The sequence below is a fragment of the Rhopilema esculentum genome, chromosome 21 (assembly GCF_057945365.1).
Source record: "Rhopilema esculentum isolate cy_ngs chromosome 21, ASM5794536v1, whole genome shotgun sequence".
Taxonomy (NCBI): Eukaryota; Metazoa; Cnidaria; class Scyphozoa; order Rhizostomeae; family Rhizostomatidae; genus Rhopilema; species Rhopilema esculentum.
Window position 1 is genome coordinate 2120638 of NC_142835.1, and position 23305 is coordinate 2143942.

Here is a 23305-nt window from a genome sequence, read left to right on the forward strand (position 1 = left end):
AGGTTTAGGTCACCTGTACCAGCTCTTTAGTTAAAAACAATAATGTTTTATCCGGTAGAGAATTTTCACAAATTTCGTACATTGCGCAGTTACAGATAACCTTTCCCAAATTTGCTTTTTTAATCATTTTTGGCACTTACGCTCAAAGCATTTTGTTTCTGCAGATACTATTACATCTGTATGCTTCATATATAATGTTTTTCTATAAACGGAAGTTGTCAACGAGGGTTACTTTGGTCTTAGGATATCAGATACAACAGTTTATTGATCAGGTGTATCGATTCTCAACCTCCGTAACAGCTCTCTTACCGTATTTATCTACTCGAATTAACATCAGACCTTGAATTAACGCCGGTCTCGAGTAGACGCCGGTCTCGAGTAGACGTCGGTCTCGAGGAGACGCCGGTCTCGAGTAGACGCCGGTCTCGAGGAGACGCCGGTCTCGAGTAGACGCCGGTCTCGAGTAGACGCCGGTCTCGAGTAGACGCCGGTCTCGAGTAGACGCCCGAAAAATTTACTTGAAATAATTTCATTCGAGGTCTGCTGTAAATTTGAATATTTTGAAAAGATTTCAAATTGGGAAAAAAAATCGGTCAATTACTATTTCAATAAATTATCTTTCAAGAATAGACAAAATATAACAACTATAAAATTTGATTTCGTGCTGTCAATTAATGAACGCCGGACCTCAAATTAAAAATTAATTTTTGGAATAAACGCCGGTAGTGTGTATTCGTGTAAATACGGCTACTAATAGTATGGACCAAAATGAGTTTGGTGACGATATTGGATATTTTTTTTATCAAAGCAAGCTTCTTTTTCACTATGCTAGCGTCCTCTTAGCTGAGAGTGGCATTATTTTGATTCGACGTCTTGTTATGGGAACTTGATTTTCGTATAGGCGTTTTTATGTATTGTATTTAATGAAGCAATTTTGCTTATTGCAGGGCTTCAACAAGAAGAGGCTGTCTGAACTGCTCCAAAACGAGGATTCGAAAGTCGCTACCAACAACAAACTAGTATTTTATAGAAATGCTATGGAGAAGACTATTAAGTTCTCGGACAGGCAGGCCTACGTTGTGTCTAATGGAAGGGTAGGTGTCTTCGCGCAACTACAGTTTACATTCAATTGACTTTAAAGTCTCAATCAATACTATTTGATCTAAAAATTTGTCTTCGAAAACAAAATAAAAAGAAGCCAATTAAAGAAGCAAGTTTTCTTCCTTGTTTTCATTTTGCAATGGCCCTTTGCAATTAAATTATTCATTAGAATAATATTACCAGCTCAAAATTGTTTTATGTTGGCCTACATTGTTCATTTCCCCTAGCTCAGCAAGTTAACTTTCATGGCAATTGTGCATTTTGGCTTGAAAATCTTTTGTCTGCTTATTAAGTGGGGTTGAAAGACTGAATTCTCGTGCCTAGAACCCCTTTTCATATAGCACAGACGATGCTGCTAGTCGTTATATTTTCTAGTTTTGTCCTGAATATGGCGTCGTGATTCCTCCTGGGTCTAGAAAAATGCTAGACGTTCTCTTCAGGCCAAAAAAGAACTGATTTTGTTTTGGATGTTCCGATTTTGCTCCACATTAGTTTGTCACGTGTCCTGCACTGAATCTTACCATGATATTTCCAAAACTGTCAAACCAAGCAAAAGAGCTGTCTTGTCCTGCATATTTATAAATTTCATTTTTTCGTAGGTTATTGGCCCTTTTGAAGAGTCAAATGTTCTCTCCACTGACGACTTTGACCTGTTACAATCATTTGAGTTAAAGAGGGCAAGCTCGAAGATTAATAATGCTGTGAGTGGTCCTCTTTCTTCGTACGATACCTTACATCGAGTTTGGTTTTATGTTACTTGCTTTTTCCTCAACTGGCTTTGTATTTTGACTTTTCATCCTTTACCGGCCTTAAGACCTTTTGCTTTCGTTGCAGCCAACAAACCTTTACGCTGAACAGTTTTTCATAACATACGTCAGATGTGGAGTCTTTTTTAGATTTCTATTTTGCTTCATATGTACACTTATAACAAATCTTGGATGCTATTACAGTTTTGCTTGTATCTTTGAACAACCAACTGTCAATTGATTTTTTTTTAAGAAAATTGGACTTATGTAAAGTTTTTTTTGCAGCTGGCAAGCTCTGATTTTGTAGAAATTCCGAGAGAGAACCAAGAAAGGCATGTCATTTAAAATTAGTGTTTTTCGGGCGGTCAAATGATTGGATTTTTACTTTTATTTCCCCTTGTTTCGTCCTAGAACTTTATTGACATAAATTATGTGACATAAAACCATACCTATCGGGAGAGTGAACTTCAGAATAACATCATGTTTAATGGTGTTGAATTGCATTTCAAAACATTGTTCACGCCTTTCATTGCTTTTTGTAAATGAAATGGCATTGTCTGGAAATGCACAGGCTTGAAACATTATGATGGCAATCGGGAAAGTATCACTTTGATATTTGTTAAGAAAGTTTAAAGTGGCGATCAAAACAGTAGGTTTAGGGGTAAATTGGGAAGAACAAACTTAACGCTTTGGTTTAGTAAACGATCTGATAGCAATTTTATTGAACCCTAGATTTTAGGCGCTATTGTGGGTAACGATCCGAGTCAATTTCGTATATTAGAATCACAGCCCTCCCCCACTTTTCGATGACCCTGTTTGGATATGCTAGATGAAACTTTTTGAATATGTCGTAGGGATTAAAGCACACTCAAAAGATTAAATGCACATGAAGTTAGAATCAAAGTTTGATCATCGGTGCACTGTTAAAAGGGCCATGTGCTTGTGAAGTAAGCTTAGCTTATGAAGTCATATGTATGAGATAGGAAGTAAGCCTAAAAATCAGCTTAATCGCTTCTGCACCTGCGCTGGTCTTGAGTGACGGCTAAGAGGCGTAAATTTTGAAGGAAATATAACAGCTAATAACGCTCTTGAAAGGTGGATATCAGACCAACGTGGCCCAGATTCACGTGTCGAGCATAAATTATCATTAAGAATGAAGATTATTTTATTCGATTATTCGATTATAGCGAAACATCTAAAAACTAGCTATAGGCTTATTATTTTTACTTGCCTTACAGGGTTAGGTCGGATATGATAATGAGAGTGTCCGCGATTTTGAGTTCTCATAAACAAATTAGAAGAACTAAACTCAAGTATCACGATTTAAAGCACAGGTGAGGCGTCAAACGTTTTCTAGACCACAATGATTATTGATGTAAGCAGTGAATAAATAAAGTTATCTTTAACAAGTTCGTCTTTAGGAAGTATTAACATTGGGTATTTGCTGTTGATAATGTGTGCGATAATTCTGTTCATGCTACTGATTGTGATCGTCTTAAGCCTCGTTTGTAGATGTTTTTAAAGTGCTAAATCGTGGAAGTAGGATTGGCGTAAAACCACCGGGAAAGGAATTTGGGATCGAAGTTATTCAGTTGGTTCACTTAAAAGTGTCTTGTTTTTTTCAACAAAACTGTCTCGCGAATTAATTATTTATAGTTTTATAATCATCAGCCATGCTTTTTCATCTTTTCATTGGTGTTCGATGGCTTTGAAATGTAACATTTCTTGCTCTAGAGTGCCCGATATATCGATACAGCTTTCGTACTGTCTCAGTCTTGCATACGCAATTATCCAGAGCTTTCTAATTTTAATTATATGTCCTTGCATATGTTCGCAAAATTGTCAGTCATCTGGTTCTGTGAACTGTTATTTTTAACATTTCACTTGATAAACTCGAGAGATTTTTGCATTTGATGAATAAAACAATAACCCTCACAACATGGCGCGACATTGACGTATATAGTCACGTGACAGTGATGTCACTGGTACTATCGACATTTGCTTGTAAAAGGTCGACCACCAGGGATTGTAGGCGCGTTTCTCCGTATTAAATAATATGGCTTCATTATGCATGTAAGGGCGACTTTTCTCAAGTATTCGCCTTTTTTCTGTTTAAATGGGGTCCAATGTGATAAAATGTGATCTTTTTTATTTCGTGTGTAAGTATAAGCATGTTGCTGCAGTCAAATTTAAGATTGGTTTTCTGTATCATTACAGACGGTCGTATGGGAATGGAGGCTTTATTTGTAGCAATGTTGTAAATTATTTGTAGGAACACATTAAGGGTCTAAATCAAGAAGCGTTTTTTACTGAATATTCATTTATCACAAAGGCGACCGGTGTAGTATGGCGGGAAAATCAACAGACACAGGCCTGGTCAATTTTTTCGTTTAACACAAGTATTGTAGAGATTTATCAAGTATTGAAGTTAATATTTATTTTGGCTATGACCATTCTCGAACTAATTTGTCGCAAACGTCATGTGTTAAATTCATGTTTTTAATTGCAGTGTGATTAGCATTGCACCAGTAAGAGAGGACAAAATAAGCTATGACGTTGTTGCAGTTCTTGATCCACTCAGTACAGGTAGGGCAAGCTAGTATCTGTCGTTGTCCGTTGTCCACTGGTTTAATCGCTGCCTGAGTTTTGTTCACGGTCTGCATCAACCTCTCATTCCGAAGTCGTTTTATTAATTTCTGGTTATATATATGCTTGATGCAATGCAATATTATAAGATATAGCAAATGTTACATGGTATGATACAGTATGTATTGTATAGTACTTTATTGATTGTTTTTAAGTATATTATCTTAATATATTGTATTATAATATAACATATCATTATATTATATTATATTATATTATATTATATTATGTTATGTTATGTTATATTATATTTTATTATATTATATTATATTATATCATATTATATCATATTATATTATATTATATTATATTATATCATATCATATCATATCATATCATATCATATCATATCATATCATATTATATTACATTATATTATATTATATTATATTATATTATATTATATTATATTATATTATATTATATTATATTATATTATATTATATTATATTATATTATATTATATTATATTATATTATATTATATTATATTATATTATATTATATTATATTATATTATATTGTATGAATTATATTTCAAACTCGTTGCTTTGTTATATTTTATAATAATTCATTATATCATAGAAAATTTTTATATATGAGTTTATGAAAGTTGATTATATGTTTTATGATATTTATCACAATATTTCATATGATGTTATATTTTTCATACTTCATATTCTTACATTTTATTCAATTTGGTTTATACATTTGTAATTTATGCTATTAATCTCAAATGAAATATTATATAGTATATTGTAACACGTTTCTTAGAATGATAAATATTAGACTTTTTGCAAACTACACTTTCAAAACCAGATACTATAAAACCTGCGAAAAGTCCGAGTTTTTTTCAGTGTTTTATAGTATAATATAATGGCTACCCGATTTGCTTTGTTTATTTTGTTAACTTCTGATTTCTTTCTTGTAGACGCGCAGAAGATTGTCCCTATACTCATGGTAAGCCAGTTTTATGTTGGTGTTTTTAGAAACTTGGACTTTTGTAGCGTGGTGCTTTTGCAATTGTGTGCAAATCATACATAAAGCATCTATTGCGTCAAGAAACAAAAACTATTTAATTAATTTGTGCATTTGTAAAGAAATCGCTGCACTCCCTTTACCCTGATTTCCTATAAAAGATCAAAAACAGGTGGGTGCAGTTTTTTAAGATCTTACGTATCATGCGAGTTCGAATGTTTTCTGAGAAAGGGTCATAAATTTAGTACTCATATGGGACATTTTGAAAAGGTGTATTTGCCAGGAATCAACCAGATAATTGGTTAAAGATGTTCTAATACCTTGATCGTACCTGTAGTTGTGTGGGTTTCTTGGACGGTATGTGTCAAATTTCGTTTTAGGCCCCTTTAACTTACTACTTGTACTTTTACAAGACATTTGTCAGGCAAAAAAATATGGACCTTTCATAAATTTCTTTGTACCAATCATCAATTTCTTTTTTCCTATTGTCCTCAAGCAGTTTCCCTCCATGACTATCCTGTCTCTTCGATGTAGTTTAGACTGTAGGTTACAACTTTTTTTGTTTCTTAGGTCCTTGTCAATATCACCAATGTGAACCTTAATGTTTTCTTCAACTGCAAAGAAAAGTTATCGGAGATGCCATTGAAAAGGTATTCAAATTCCTACATGCAATAATTAGCCTTGAAAATTTTAGCGTAAATTATGCAGCCCAATTCCATTGCTAGTTCATGATATATCTAGTCCATATCTAATAGCATTGCCATGAAAGCCGGGGGAAATGGTCATTGTAGATCAGTTGTCACCATGCGTTTTTCTTTAACTTTTGAAAACAACCTTTTAGAGATTCACCCTCCTTTTTTCTGCTGAAGAAACTTGTATCTATTTTACGTATTTATATACATGCAATATGTGTCAAATATCTTTCTTGTTGGACCAGCTGTTGTATATTGATCAAGAGTCTGCGAAACATTTTAAGCCCTTGTACGCTTTTTGATTAACGCAAATGTCCTTTTGATCAACTAAGAGCCGCGCTTATTAGCCAGATGTTCATATTTATCAAAAGGGCAATTATGAATGCAGTCCCCAATCGTTTTCTTGATGAGTTGACGTACGTCGTGATGATTAAGATGTTAGATTTTTTGTAGCTTATTTTTTTTCCTACGTGTCCATGCGAAGAACGTGAATATTATCTTGTTTTGTACTAATGCTAATATAGTCCGAATGACGTCAATCATTAGTGTTGATTCCACAAAAAGAGGTGTAGATAGTGATACGCTATGTACGCTATGTATGGATTCGACGCCGTGGATTCGACGCCGTGGATTTGATTTTAGTTCATTAGAGCGAAACACGGCGACAAATTGAAACCTCTGCCTGCAGAATTCATTAATACGGATCAGGAAACAATATTTAGCTGCAACTTGCTCTTTAATGTAGAGTTATCCACACTCAGAAATGGCTTTAGGTATTCAAAGTTTACATGTCACTTTTCCACACAAACATTGAATTTCCGCTGGACCTTTCTTGCCCATCTATCAACCACCTTGAAATTATGCCTTGTTGCTATGAGTCACCAATTTAGTGTATAATTTTTTCCTAATCAATTTCAAAACAATTAGAGCCTCTTAGTTTTATCATTCAAGAAACAAAATAGTGTTTGAACTATTAATCCATGTATGCTCCATGAAGAATGTTTAGAAATGATTTTGTCAGACAGCGGTTAATGATGTGACAAAAACATCAAAGAAAAGAATGGAGCCGACCCTGGGAATTTTGATTACGATTGATTGCGATTGACAGCGAGCAGCGATATGGTAAGGCCTAGGCCAAACGAACGGAAAAGTAAAAGATATGTGACCAAGGTGATAATGCTTATAGTATTATGTAGTGATTTCGAAGGGAACAATGAGGTGCCAGTTACGGTTGTGACATTATGTGGCAAAAAATGGACAAATGTTCAAATTTGGATGCACGAAAACTGTTTTCAAAAAGAATTTTGAACCAGCAGTTGTACTACAGCTTGCTTTAAAGCCATTTACAAGGGTTATCCACTGTTGGGATTGGTTTTGAAAGTTTAAACCAATTTACAAGATTATGCTACATCTGACTGTAAAGTTATACACTGCTTGATGACTAAGATCCCATCAAACCTGATAAAGGCTTTGATTTAAAAAAGATTTGCTAAATATTGTTAGCTTAGATACAACCCCTTCATTTTTGGAAGCCTTAACCTTCACAAGAAAAAACAGTTTCCTCCACGGAATAATGGGTTTCACAAATATCCTTAATATTGTTAGAGAATTATCGAGGAGTCTTCCATTGAGCTGTTCACTTTTTCACAGAAGTTTGGTATAACCCTAAAAGACTTAGTCTAACCTTTCCTGTCAACTATATATCTTTAAAGGCCCATATCCTGTTCTTGTCCGTCGAAAGTGAACTGCTAGCTCTCCTATTTTGGCCTAACCGCAACACTAGAAAGACTTTCTGCGACATCATTTCCAAAGCAAGAGCTTTGAGAAAAACTAGGGATGTGCTGTTCGGTACATTCTGCCGTATTTTCCATTATTTGTTTGACTATTTGAGCAAAGAGCGTCGAATAATAACATAACTTCGTACGATCGCCGCACAAAACGTAAACAAAAAAAAGTTCGCGGGTTTAACTACAAGTACCAGAATGCATTGCGGCATGACGTAATTAGGGGAAAGGTTTATTCTAGCAGTTAGGGTCCCATATATAACTTTACATGCCAAAAATGCTTCTAGCAAAAACGTTATGGCAGAGTTTTCACAGCTGCACAAAGACAATTGTTGATCATATTGCTCGATTTTAAAGAAATTGTCAAATTCTTGTTTTTTCCTAATTTCAATAGTTTCTTAATTTTTTTGCTTCGAGTACTGAAGTCTTTCAACTTTTTCCGACATCCAAGAAGTCGTTTCTTACAGAGAGGTTGTTATAAAAAATTAAGTGTAGTGTGAAATTTGACGTTTCAAACAATAGCCCGCGAATGAGGTTATTATGCTATTCGCGCTGAAATGATTATAAATCTGACATTATGAACAATTATATTCCCAGTTATAGCGATACTATCTGTTTCATATTTGCGAAGGGGGATGTGTGTTGTTAGAACGTTTATTACATTTTCGTCACTAAATGGCTAAGTGCAACAGCAGGTGATGTTGAAAAGAACGTTGCTCTCTTTGCGAAGGCGCTTATGTAGATATGCAAGCTGATTCTTAGGTCATTTGCATTGAGAATCTTAGGGGAGTCGCGCGGCTCTGCAACGTATAAATTCGCTTGCTCGATCTTGGCAAAGCAGACCGATCCAGCTAAACAAGCCGGGCAACACGTAGTCGAGGAGAAGTTTATCATCTCAAGAAAATGGTGGCCTGTTGTTGATCAAGTGAAAGTCTTTTTCGTGGAGGAAAGCTTTCTTGAAGTTTTGTTATTTTTTTGAAGTTGTTATGGCCAATTTGTATCAGAGAATTAAATTCAAACTTTTTCATGGCTACCAGAGATTAGAAGATGATGATGACAAAAGCCTAAACACGCTCGAGCAGTTCATAGCTTCATCAAGATCTTCACGAAGAAATGCGGTTTGTGAGGTCAAAGCCCAAGAATCGGCGTTTTTGAAAACCTATCTACATCATCTTGTTATGAGAAGAAATTTGGAACATCATGGACTGCTTATTCGAGACGCTTCTCTTGACAAAGCTTTAGAGCACGAAGTTTTTTGTCAACTTTCCCCTCGAAGTGATGACGAAATGAACGCGTCGATTTTTTTCTTTGCGACTGGGCAGCAAGAAGGCTCAAGCAAAACGTCTTGAAGCATTGGAAATTCCAGCGACTTCTCTTTAAGGATAAATAACCATTTCCACAACTCAGTGAGACTCTCGTTTGGTGAAGTCTTTTATAAAGATAACGAGCACAATTTTTACCAGACTTTGGGAATGTTTATTGTAATTTCACATTTACATGTTACCGTCAGGAGTGTTGTTTACTAAACAAGGGCCATTCTGACACGTAGATGCATCACTGGTACACTTATGTTAAGAACACACGTACACATCTCTCAGCCAATCGTAATGTTTCAAATCGGAGAAAATTTTGTGAACTATTCCCCCTTTATACTTATTGTAAGTTTTACTTTGCAACATGTTCATTTGATCTGACATTTCGTCCTATTATTTTTAATTCTTTTTAATTTCCTGCTTTCAGTTCGAAGGAAAAATTACAAAAGTAGTAACATATCTAATTTACTCACTGATAGTCAGAATGGCATATGGGCTCGATTCGCACTGAATTCTAAACGGAGGCTTCACGTTTGTTATACGACTGCCATATGGCCCACATATCGAATCTTATTTGCAGGTATTTTCAAAGCCCCTGTATTTACTGATACGATCTACATATATAACTAAGAAGATCCTTTGTAATTTTGGGTTATATCAAGGATATCAAGAGGTTATATAAAATAAATATCTGAGAAGATTGGCAGAAACTTGTTATTGCTTTTTAATGTTTTTTTCCTACCAAGATTCCCACTTCTGTGTTGCAAACAAGGACGTTTTTTCCTTAATTATTTATAATTGTATTCATGCTACAATAATTAAACGTTTAAAAGTTAAAAAGTAGGAATTTTCCCTGCAAGGTTATGATAATTGATGTACATGTAAATTGATGTATTTAAAATAGAATATTGCTCTAGAAACCACTGCCGTATACTTTTATGCATATATGTATCTTAATCTTTTCGACAATGTTTATGGCAAGTTTTTAAAAACTTCTAGTTCAACTAGCAGCTAGTAGGAAGATTTCCCAAAAACTTTCCCCGTCATTCTTCCTGTTAAAGTTTTCATCATTGGCATTTTTCAATAAAATTTCATTTTTTGAAATCGCCATCATATTCTCTGTTTTTCGAGTAAATTGTGTCTTAAATTATTCCTTATCAAACATCTTTTAACCGTGCGGTGAATCCGGGATTCAGGATTCAGAGTCCTGATTCAGGCTTGTCACGAGTTGAGCCAGACCTTCGTAGATCGCTTGTGGGTGTCTTCCAATCTAAAGCTGGTGTGAACAACGGATTCCCCCCCCCCCCCCCTACACCCCAACTTTTTGCATAGGAAAATTACCTTTATTCAATTTGAACCATTTGTGGATCGAGAATTTCACTTTTCAATTTTATTTCCAAATTATTGATAGTTAGCATTTTTAAATACTTCTTTATCCTGGCTGTCCTCCCCTTGTTGATCTGAAATTCAGCAAATTCTTAATGAAATCATTATAAATTTAACACATGTAAATTAGGTTTTTACGTTGAAGCAAAACGGAGGTGTTTCGATGAACCATGCAAAACATATACATCATTTGCTTGTATTGTGTTTGCCCTTCTGCCTTCCAGTACATTTTGTTGAATACAATGGAACTAACCTCGTCTCTTTAATAATTTATTCAATGAAGGTCCATCTAGAACCAAAAATCCTATTGATTGGTTATAGATGAAAGAGCTTTAAATTTTTGACTTTCAAAAGCATTTACAGTCCCAAAAGTCAATCATAAATAGAGCAGCCAAAAACATAATTTCAACCATCTTCAACACGCAGGGACGCCGGCTGCATTTTGGGGGGGGAGGGGGGCTCTAGACGAGTCGGAAAACTTCTATAGTAGTTTACCGTCATTACCCTCGATGCCACAACCTATTTCAGGCAAAAAAGTGGGATGGGGCTGCATACCCCTAGCCCCCCTCGAGCTTCGGCGTGCCTGACACAAGGTTTCTTTGGAACTGGGGAAATAAAGGAAATCTATGGAGAATTTCGCAGGCACGTGGGGAGGCGTTTTTGGTCTGAGCATGGCTAGCACGTGGGCATAGAATGTGGGTAAGACACATAATGATGACATAAATATCAAAACTTCATAAGTGATTTGACTGTGATTGGACACTAATGGGTAAAGATTCAGAGGGAACAGTTTTTGCGCTCAAATCCTTTACAAGATTTCAAACTTCATCTCTCCCTAGAAACATACAAGCACGATTGATATGAAAACTTGTCGTACAATGAAGTTTGGGGAGATTTCCAAAACAAGGCCGTAATTGGTGTATTATAAACATGTTGAATGATGACGTCATAAAGATCTATTTTAGGATTTTGGAATCAGGACTTGAATTCGAATAGAACATTACAAAATGCACATTGCTAAAATCTGAAAAATGAACTAAAGCCAGACTTTATCAAAAGTGTCTATGTGAGTTGAGTTGTGAGTTCAAACGACAATGTAATGTTCTGAAAGTGTCTGAACCATACTAACGTTTCTTTTATGCATAATTTAAGAATTTGTTTAGTCTTAAGGCTTAAAAAATTAAGGAACAACAGAAATTTTTTATTAAATTTTTTGGATCATATTTTTTTATTTTTTTTTGAAATTTTTTTACTGACCATATCTCGGTCCACCTGCTACAGATTTTACTACTTTTGCAGATTAAGCGACCATTTTCTGGTTTTCTTTCAGATTTTATGGTTCAAACATGAAAATTCTAAAAATATGTATCTTGGCGTTTTCATTTGATCACCAAATGATTGCATCAAAAGAGTGTGTCATAAATTGTCTGTTTTACGCATATTTCAAGTCATAATTGAATTAAATTATATTTGGAACAACGATCGTTTAAGTCTAAGGTCTCAAGGTGTGTTTGATTGAAAAGGGTTGAAAGATATAATGTCGTTGGCATGTGACTAAATATAAGAGAAGGATTTAATGACATCCTCGTATCCAATATATGTGAAGAAGAAAGTAGCTGTACATTCTGTTTTTATAAGAATGCTATAAATTTTAGCCAGCCTCAATATTCTTAAGACATTTTCGTTTAGGGTCTGTATATATTATTAAAAATTTTTTTTTTAAATCTGATATGGTTTCAGTGGAACATGATAGAAGATACCTTTGTTTGTATGGAATTGGAGGCTTGCTAGATGAATATAGCTTTAAAGTTTTAGTTACATTTGATTGGTTTTTAAACAATATGTTTTCCGTCAAATGGTTATAGCAAGATTTAGACAAGAGGACAGTAAACTTGGTATAATCCTCAAATTTTGAGCAAAATCTTGCCAAGGTTGCGCTGTCTTGCAACATGCAAAGCTGTGAATTATCCGTAGTGACAGTGTGTTTTTCACGCTTGCGTTTTGATTGCGATATTCTACTTTTTTTGTGCTATATTCCATGCATGCTGTGCGATTTGTCCTCTGAAAGAATACATGTTTGAACGATAGTTACTTTCTTTGGTTTGAAAAATCGTCCAGTTAACTTTCTTAACTGTTTGAGAAGCTGGATTTTGTTTCTAGCAATTAATGTTCATATTGTGAAGAATGTTTGGTCCAGCAATGGTCTAGCAAAGGGTATCATATTTGAAAACCTTGGTGCTTTGACAATGAACGTAGGAATTTCATCCTGACAACTTGTTTTTGTTGATAAAAAAACTTTTAAATGAAACAAATTTTTGTAGGAATTGGTCCAGCCAATTGTACAATTTTCGTAAAAATTAATCTACCCAACGGTACCATTTTAAATTTTCTCGCGGCAGACCCCTACCCAAAATTTAGCCTTTTTTGTTGTTATCCACTCTTTTTTTGTAGGAACCCGAACCATAAGCTCGATGTAATTGTTTTTTTTAATGATTTGATCTTAATGTTGTTGTTCTTATTTCGATATTGATATTTCTACTTCGATAGCTATTAACTGTTTAAAAATTTCATTCATACTATTTTGTTTTTTCAAAGCCTTTTTTGATTGGTACATGATTGGTTTCCTCATGAAATCTACACTGTTTGATTAAAGGCTTTTGCGCAACCGGCATGCTTTGCGACTGTATTTTCAAAACTGGCCTAATTTCGTACTGCATCAAAATGCAATAACCAATCCATTTCTCAAGACAGCTGCCGCTAAGCATGCCGCTTGCGCAAGAGCCTTTAACACAAGGGAAAATTTTCAACTGCCATTTTTCTTTCAAAGCCGAACATGTTCTTACGTTGTTATAAGTTAACCGTTTCCGGCAATATTTGCAATCACAGCGATTCCGTTTATCGTAAACCATACTTAAATATGGAAATATCTGCTTACCACACTAAAATTTAGGCCAAATACGCGTAGCAGTGAAAACAATTATGGCCCCTGTGTCGCACTGATTGTCACCACGCTTTTGTTGCATTTGCGAGTATGTCTAATGAGAACAAGTATATCTTTTAAAATATTCTTTCTTCTTTGGGTAAAATGCGCAATCACTGGAAATTTGTGTCGTTTTTCCTGGTGATGGTAATTAAATAAAATGCTAATCGATTACATATAAAAATATTTCTGACAGCAAAACTTAAACTGCGAAACTGTAAATAAGAATTTCACTTTTAGTTACCAAAATCTGCCATAAAAGCTGGTTGAGAATTTACTATAAATTTTGTTTTAATTTGGAAAGAAAACCATAGCAACTTTTTATAGACAGCTATTTTTGTTCCTCTTGTATTCTACTTGTATTGAAATTATTCATCGAATTATTTTGGTTTTCAACATTTAAGAGCGTCCTTTTTTTCTAAAAGTTAAAGGGCATTTTCTCACCATAAGTGCCCCTTTGAACTCCCATGTCTCTCTGATTTCGTCTATAGCATTGTGATTGTAGACAATTTGTAAGCTTTTTAAATTTTTTCAGATTCTATCGGTACGTTTTAAGTCCCAAGCTGGCATTTGGTGAAGACGGCAGTCTTTCGAATGCAGCGACAGCAGTATTCCGTGATATGCCTCAAAGTGGACTTCTGACGCTTATTATGGACACCCCTCATAGCTGGATGGTTGAAGCAGCCAATTCTCCGTATGACCTTGACAATATTCATCTTGCCGAGGTAAAGGGGAACCTTGTATATTCAAATCTATTATTTGTAAACGTAATCGCCCCCCCCCCCCTCCTTACGCTCGATCTTTTACCAAGCTCTTCCATTCTAGACCATTAATTTAGGCAAGAGTGCCTCAACACACAGCTGATTTGCGTTGCTTTATGAAGAAGTCGTCATCTAACCTAGAGTAGCCTAGTTATTATTTTTTTTTTACCATAAGGCTTGTAGGCCGAAATGGCCCATCGCCAACACAATTACCATACATACAAGTTAACATAATTACAAATTAACAATAAATCTCAGAACATAAGTACAAATTAACAATAAATCTCAGAAAACAGCCAACACAATTACTATACTTACAAGTTAACATAATTACAAATTAACATTAAATCTCAGAAAACAGCAAACAGCTAATACAAAGATAAAAAGATGAAAAAATGATTACGAACTAGAAAGTTATCCAATCAGGTCTCTGAAAATGATTTTTCCAGTTTTTTAGGTAGACGCTTTTTTAACAGTAAATTTACCTCGATTATGATTGCTGGAAGAAGTAGCTGACATTGTAACCGCGGCTATCGACTTGTTCATCAATTGTTTTTTAATAGTATTTCTTCTTCTCCTCACCGAAATTTTGCGTTTGCCATTTTTAAAGCAGGGACCGGTCAATTTTTTTGAAAACTATTCCTTCTTCCCTTCCGTCTTGGAGAGACAGGGAGCTTTGACATTAAAACAACTCAGTAGTAATTTATTCTTGCAATAGCTTTTTGTATTCATTTAGTCTTTTGTGAGGTTTCCCGATGAGATATTTCGCTTTTGCTCGTGTGTACCTCAACATTTGCGACGAAATATTTTACTTTCCCCAAGAGATGAAAATTCAGTGTCCTGAAGAAAGGAGGCATTCCCTACTTTAAACTTTGACAGCTTGCTTTTCGCCCACCAAATTTCGTCTGGCATTTAAGTCTTACTTAATGTAAGCAAATATTCCCTTTTTAGGCGGACAGTCATGTTTATGGAGAATTTGAACTCGAATACATTGTCATCGAAGGTAAATTGTACATACTATTTCCTTAAAGTATTTGAAAATTACCAGATAGAGGGCGCCTTAAAATTGCAGTGCTGATTTTTTAGACACCCGAGCCTCCAATGCATACCATCGATATTGAAAATGAATCCGCAACCTTGTAAAGAACATCTTTAAACTGTATGTATTGTGCAACCTCAGGCACTAAGCAGGCCTAGCGAAGCTTAGACTTCACGCAAAAGATTGTGAAGTTTTCCAGATGTTGACAGTGGGACTTACTTGTTGCTAGAGTTTCTCATGCTGCGTATTTGACAAAAATAGCTTGTTAGAAGCCGAAAAGAATTGCTTCTGTTCTCAAACTCTGCAATGCCTCTGAATTATACGTATTAACGCATAATTATTCAAGGTAAAGCATAATTATTCTTAATGATGCTTAGTACTAATTTATTCAGTATTGACAATGTAGCAATACTGCCCACGTTAGTGACTTGGTGAGAAGTGAGTTAATTACAAATAGACATCAATTTCAACATAGGTTAAAACACAATAAGCTATCTGTTTGGAACCTCCATAACTTAAAATTTCATGACTTTAATTTTATTTTTTTATATGTAAAGGCGGACTGGGCTTCTTAAATCTGTTTTTCTCAGTAACCGTTTTTACTGTATCAAACATAACCAGGAATGTTTAAGGTCCTGAGTAAGATATTATTTTCCTTGTAGGCCATTGTCAAGATGCAGGCAGTGGTGCTCCTCCGCGAGGGCTGCAGTTTACTTTGGGAACCCAACATAAACCGGAAATGTTTGATACCATAGTTATGGCAAACCTGGTATGTTTAGATATTCTAGTCATTCCGATGTTTGAATGTCAAAGTGGAAGGTCATTACAGCTTCTGGGGTAAACTTGGAAATGGAGTGCCACAGGGTTCAATACTTGGACCTCTACTTTTAAATATTTACCAAAATGATATTTTTTACAGCCTATCTGAAGGGTCTTTATGTAATTTTCCTGATGACAACACGATATCTGTCACTGCAACAAATACTAATGAACTATTGCAACTTGTAAAAATTAACATCAAAAAATGTCTTGATTTGTTCAAATCTAATGAAATGATTGCAAATCCCTCTTAATTTCAAGCTATCACAATCGGCAGCAAAGATAAATGCATAAATGAGTTTGAAATTGACCAAAAATTTGCAATTAAAATAGAGAACAACGTTACTTTGCGTGGTGTTCAGATTGATGAAAATTTAAAGTTTGACGCACATATCGATAAGATCTGTAAAAAAGCAGCTAAACAGGTAAATTCTTTAAAAAGGCTGGCAAGATTTATGGGCGACAGAGAAAAAAAGATAATTATGAATTGATTTTTACTATGTCACTTCAATTATTGTCCATTGATATGGATGCTATGTGGTAAAGGAAGCCAGGATAAGCTAGAGAAAATTATCGAGAGGGAATAAAGACTAGCCTATTCGGACAATTCATCTTCTTACAAAGATTTACTTGCTAACTCAAAAGAAACTACCATACATGTCCAATCAGTTAGAATTTTAGCGCTCAAAGTTTATAAAACACTTAACAACCTTAATTCTGTTTTCATGAAAGACTATTTTGTACCCAAAACAACAGGTCATAACCTTCGACTCAAAAACCCCCTTGACATTCCAAAAGCCAGAACTACCAACAATGGTATCAGATCATTAAGTTTTCAAGGGCCTAAAATCTGGAATTCACTCCCGGAATCAATAAAGACAGCACAAAATACTAGACAATTTAAGAGTTTGATCAAAACTTGGTTCCTTGAAAACAAGTGCGCATGCTCATTTTGCAGTAAATGAACTGTCTTATGCAATCCTTGAAATTGCTTCATGTTAGTCTTAATTAGTGTATATTCACCATTGTAGAAACTAACATTAAATAATCTACAATACAAGACAAATACAATGTGAAGTTCCAATCACATTTGTTTTCAACTTTTTAATGGTTCGATTCACATTTGAAGAAATTTTATTTCTTTTAAATCAAAAAAGGATGCTATATTGACTGTATTTTTTTAGTTAACTATTCAATTGTTTTACTTTAGGGGTACTTTCAACTGAAGGCCTTTCCAGGATCATTCACCTTGAAATTGCGAAAAGGCAGGTCATCTGAGTTATACAAAATCGATAGGTAAGACTGTTATAGCCAATATTATTTTAAATCACACTGTTTGTCTTTTAAGTCATAGTATCCATAGAGCAGGAAATACGCTGTTGGCAAATCGAATAGGCAAGTTTTTTGGCTAAATTAGATCCCTATAACGCTATGCCTTTGAATTATAAAGTTTATAATTTATGAAATTCATAATTTATTAATGTATGTTAACAATGAAAAGGTATAACGCAAAAACCTCACAAACGTGTATAATCAATTTCTTTTCTTGCTAACCAACATCTCTATGTGTCTGTCAGATGGCTTTGTGTTTACAATGTGCCTTAAAAATATAAGGCATAATGTTAATGGGTACAACGAACCATGTCAATATCAACTGCATGTACGAAATACATGTGCCACATTTTTTGCGACACTGCTGCACAATTTTTCTCTCACGCTTCTATCAGTAACTAAGAAATTCAGAACTCTTCTTGTTCTAATTTTACTTCTTCATAGTTGTGCAATAAACTGCCTTAAGTGTCTCACAGCATCTCGTTATTCAGAAAATGCCTTCTTGGCCACTGCAGAAGCGTTTTTTCCCACTCATTCACGTCACCTCGTCCCGCTTGTAACAGCTTCAAGTGCTACAATGCGTTTTAAATTGCGAATCCTTGTACCCACATGTAGTGATACTCAAATTACTCTGAGTTAAGCGATGCTGCTTATTATGTGATGAGTGACATATTTGATATTTCCCTTTTGTGGTCACGTGATTTATATCAAGGTAATGATGTCATGAGAAATTTCCTCCATTCTTCTGCTTTGTTTCTCTCCCGTGGTGTTACAGATCAAGGATCGAGATACAACATTTTGTTTGGGGGCGGCCTTGATGAATGAGTGTTACAACAGACATTTGTTAAAAATTGGAAGTATTTTGCCCATAGTATTAAAGTTTTGGCGGGGGTCAAGGCCCCCTTGGCCCCTTATGTCTCGATCCTTGTTACAGATGAAGGCTTATGCAGGCCTTACACTGCTTTTTAAGTGAAACTGTAAGGATAAACATATCATTGGAAAGAAATTTTGATATATTGTAGTTGAATATCTTAGACTATGTCAAGCGTCCTTTCAAGCCGAATGGTTGGCCTTGCTTTGGATTTTTACTTCAAAATTGAATCAAACCCGCATGAGAAATTCTACTTATTTACCGTCAGTAACAAGTTTGACGGCAATGGCGGCGCCAGCCACTAAGCTCTGGGGGGGGGGGAACCAAAAAAGCCACGCCCTTTTAACCACCATAAAACGCCTTTTTACCAACAGGGAACGCCAATTTTATCCGAAGGGAACATTGTTTGAAAATTGGCAGTTTGAAAATCATAGGATTACATCACAAAAAGTACGCTGTCAAAATATTACCCCTCCCCCAACATTTTGTCATCAAATTTAGACGAAATATAAAATCGATTCTGATGAAAACTGGAATTTTACAAAATATTACCCCCCCCCCCCCCCCGTGGCGCCGCTACTGTTTGACGGTTCATGGTGAAAGGTCAACGTGTTTTATTACAGAAATGTACTCGAGACCATATGATAGCACATTCTCATTATAAATACGCCCTGAAGCGTCACTCGCCCTGTCTGGGTGCAGATCCTCCAAACAGTCCAAGATCTTTAGCAGTCCCAAAGGAATGAGTAGGATTCCCAATCGAAGTGTGCAAAAACGTTTTATTGTCAGCTGCAGGCATGTATATTCCGAGGGGTCTAGGGACAGGCACTGCGCAGCCATTGGGCTAGCAGGGGCTATAGCCCCTCCACTTTTTTGCGATAATAGGTTAGAAAACCTTTTGGAAAGTTTACTCTGACTATGGTCTAACGCAACATTGAATAGTATACTCCTAAGAAGTAGCAGTTTTTCTTGACTGGGAACCATCTTTGTTCATTTTCTTTTTATGTGTTTTTCTTGATATTTTATTATCCCAACTCTAATTTTTCTATTTTTATAGCTATTGATGTCTTCTCTGAACCAGATTGTTTATGAAACCCCAGTAGAAATAAGCCAGTATTTTCTAAAAGAGGCGTTTTCCGGCGTTCTAGAGGGCGTGGCCTCAAAAAAATTTGGTCACGCCCTGTTCAGTCCTCTTACATTTAGACTGGTGCGCGGCCCTGTCTAGGGGTGTCAGCCCCCTCCAGTCTTTGAACCTATTATGAAAAAGATGGAAAATTTGCGAAAAATCGGAAAATCTAAGTCGTTATTCTAATGATCAATTACGTTAGCCAATAATGTTACATAACGCTAATGCCGAGAATTATCTCAATTTATAAAGGAAACGACGAAACTGTGTAATTGTAGCGTTCTTGCAAGTAATAGTTTGGTACAAAATTACAATCGCCTTATTTTCTGTCAGAAATTACCCTTCATCCTCCCAAAAATATCCGTCAATTTACTTCACTGGTAAATTGCACTGAAAAGAGTCCAATTTTGTTGTAATTCTGCTTAAATTCTGTCTTTGGTCGATTTAGCGTTTGATACTGACGTTCTGATTTTGTACTTTGCTATGAATTCTGATATCATATTGTAATATTAACGCTAAGTTTGATGATAAATTTTTTTTCCTTTACCATTCAGTATCGAGGGAAGTGATGTTTATGAAAGTGATGGCGTTGTCTCGGTGACAGTTGATAGTTTCACCGGCAGCTTTCTCAAAGCAAAGGTATGTTAATTATATCGTTCAGGTAATATACCACTCTTCCCTTTGGTTCACTTAATTTTTTTATCTAATGATTGCTAGTCTTGTGTATTGAGAAACCAAGGTGTGACACAGGCGGGACCCAGGGCCCAGGGGAAACCCCGATGCAATTGGACTCTTCCTGCATAAAGCAATTAACCGTTCGTATGGATTTGAATGCATAGAATTTTCTCTTTTTATTTTTGTATATATTCGTAAAGCATTGTTAAACTTTCCCAGTACATACATGATTTAAAATTACTTTGTTATTAAGAAACATATTTTAAATAATTGTTTACTGGCTCAGGGGAAATTTCCCATTGCCCCTGTCTCGGTGAACCTGATCACAGGTTATTTGGATTTTCAGAGAAAACATGTTTTGTTTGAAATAAAAATGGCAATATGATAAATGTCTACGCAATGAAAAATGAAAGTAAAAGTATAAGGAGAATATAGCTTGACATAAACGAGCGTGAATGATTGACAGTGTACGCTCACCAGTTAACGAAAAAATTAGAAACATTTAAGAAAAAATTGAGTGATTGTCCAGGGCTGCTAAAGACGTTGAAGACAGAACTGGACAAGAAAATTTTGACTCTCGAACACATGAAATTAGAAACTGTTAATATTACGACGAAATACATCATGAGCGAAATCATTGCACTTCACTCTGTAGTCTCTCCTGTATGAAAGTGAGAGTGGGGCTCATTTCAAATTTCTGCTTAAACAGGGGGGCTTAATTGAGAGGGGGGCTTAATAGAGATTTTACGGTACATTTTTTGTGATTCAATTTTACCTCCGTAAAAAGTAATGGGCAAAATCCTTTGGAGAGAGGCTAATACAGGCAAATTTCGTTGGGAAAGGATTTCCCGATTAAAAATGGATTCTTAAAGATAACATTTGAGGTGTGATGTAATGTTTATTAAGGTGATATCTACACAGGTGCCCACAAATTTTAAAGAAATTTCCCCTATATCTTGCAAGTTTGGCAAGTTATAACGAAAATCCCACCCTCGGACATACACATGTCCTGTTGAGATTAGTTTCACGTCTTCAATATTTGTCAAACCTTCTGGAAAACGTGGCTCCTTTCATCTTGTCTGATATTTTTTTTGGCTACCGAGTCATGAATTCCTATTTACTCTGGGATTTCAACTTAATGCTTGAGCTGTTTCGCAAGATATTTCCTGAAACCAGACTGACGCGGTCTCTTGTGAAAAGTATCCAACAATACTATGTATCACTTGTTCCCAGGGAAATTTTGTAAAAACGGTTGCTTTATAGGTAACTCAAAAAACTGGATTGTTCGGTATTCGTCGCCAAAAATTCTTTATTCCAAGTTATTGATTTAGCGAGAGTTATTTTGAATATGGCTTTTGAAGATTTTCAGACAAATTTTAGCTTGATTTACATTGAATGGAATAGAAAACGCCCTCAAATATCAAGTATAAGCTTGTTTTTCCAATAAGCGAGGCTTGGATCGCTTAGGTTAAAACGTGAAGTATATGTGCAGTATATGTGCAGTCTGGGGTAATCGGCATAAGAATTCATACTACCATGAACAATTTGCCTTCAATTTTGGTTAGACTTTATCATTAGACATATTTTTTATTTTTGAATGTTTTAAAAGGTATCCAGGAATCCAGGCAAGGAGAAGGAAGACCTTCTATCAGCAGACATTGAGTCCAAGGGTATTTGGGACTCAATAGCAAGGTTTATACTTTTGTTTCCTTTTAATTTTATTTCTCATTTTAATTAATTATTAACAAATAAGTAGATGTCAATATCTTTTTGAATGCAATTTTTTTGTGATTATATGCCAAACGACCAATAGACTGGCAGAGGCTATACTCTATCTGGTATTACAATTATTTTAAAATGTATCTCTATATACTGATGTTAAAGTTTGTTTATTGGCTGATCCTTTCTTCCTTACTTTTAGTTATGTAAGCAGTGATCAGGATAACATCGGAAGCAACGGAACGATTCATATCTTTTCTGTAGCAACAGGAAGGCTTTACGAAAGATTTTTAAGGTTTGAAAATATCAAATGTTGTATGTAAATGCCTTATTTCGTTAGGTAGTCGCCTTTTGCCTTAAGGTAATCTATTGAACTTATTGAGCAAAACTTCAACCCCCTCTCCCCCCTCTCCCCCTCCCAACAAAACAGCCTCCGCGGTACTGCGGATCAAAAGCAATAACCAAAACATGCGATTCTGCTATTAGGCAGCATTTACTAGCAAACTCAGATTGTGCCAAAAAACTATAATGGTGATATATTTCGGATTTTTTTAATACTTGATATAGAATCCATTTATATAAAGTAAAAAACCGATATTGTGTAGACAGAGGTAGTTCGTTTTCACCCACTTCATTGGTTATGTTTTCAATAGGCGAGCGGCACTGATTGGTTTACCTCAACAGTCATGTGCTCGCATTTCTGATTGGCCTTTTTCGATCCACAACTGGGTAGATATATTTCTTAGCTTAGTTTTTTCGATATAAATTCTGACGTTTATACTCTGATAATTGTCAGATGAAATGCTTAACTATGTTATAAAATGTTTTTTTTTCAAAGATTTTACTTTGAAACTTTTTACTAAACTTCATTAAACCGTTTTTGAAATAGTTTTCTAGTCCGGAAATTTTGAAGATGGCACGCCTCTCGCGTTGCTTTCGATCCACACCTGGATATAAATTTTCTGCTTACTTTCGGCCACCATCCGATGTTTCGACTCGGAAGCGTGTCTGACAAAATGTGCTTGAGTATGCTATGTTTCTGGTATTTCGTGCCACCTTCAAATCTAGAATTAACGTGATACTTGGGCACATTTCTTCCTTCTGTTTTTAGGCCAATAATTTTGCTTCTCGTTGATCATGTAAATTTTGCTAATGAAATCTTAGTGCCAGTGTTTTGGTTTTTTAAGGATCATGATGCTGACAGTTTTAAAGAACACGAAAAATCCAGTTAAATTTTGGTTTCTCAAGAATTATTTGTCTTCAACATTTACGGTAAGTTGCCTGATAAATCATACCACCTTGGTTTAAAAATTTAAAGCTTTAGAAGAAATGTTAATA

At 35.3% G+C, this 23305-nt stretch overlaps 1 protein-coding gene across 1 annotated transcript in view; it reads left to right on the forward strand.

Annotated features, from left to right (window-relative positions):
* Positions 1-23305, forward strand: part of LOC135684147 (UDP-glucose:glycoprotein glucosyltransferase 1) — a 69580-nt gene that overhangs the window by 36709 nt on the left and 9566 nt on the right. Inside the window, exons 25-39 of the mRNA XM_065199562.2 lie at positions 948-1094; positions 1701-1802; positions 2133-2179; positions 3086-3181; positions 4357-4433; positions 5424-5452; positions 6041-6120; positions 14161-14350; positions 15338-15389; positions 16088-16194; positions 17455-17540; positions 20128-20212; positions 21858-21940; positions 22170-22262; positions 23155-23239. Of these exons, the coding sequence (XP_065055634.2) occupies positions 948-1094; positions 1701-1802; positions 2133-2179; positions 3086-3181; positions 4357-4433; positions 5424-5452; positions 6041-6120; positions 14161-14350; positions 15338-15389; positions 16088-16194; positions 17455-17540; positions 20128-20212; positions 21858-21940; positions 22170-22262; positions 23155-23239 (1359 nt within the window). The remainder of the gene's footprint in view (positions 1-947; positions 1095-1700; positions 1803-2132; positions 2180-3085; positions 3182-4356; positions 4434-5423; positions 5453-6040; positions 6121-14160; positions 14351-15337; positions 15390-16087; positions 16195-17454; positions 17541-20127; positions 20213-21857; positions 21941-22169; positions 22263-23154; positions 23240-23305) is intronic.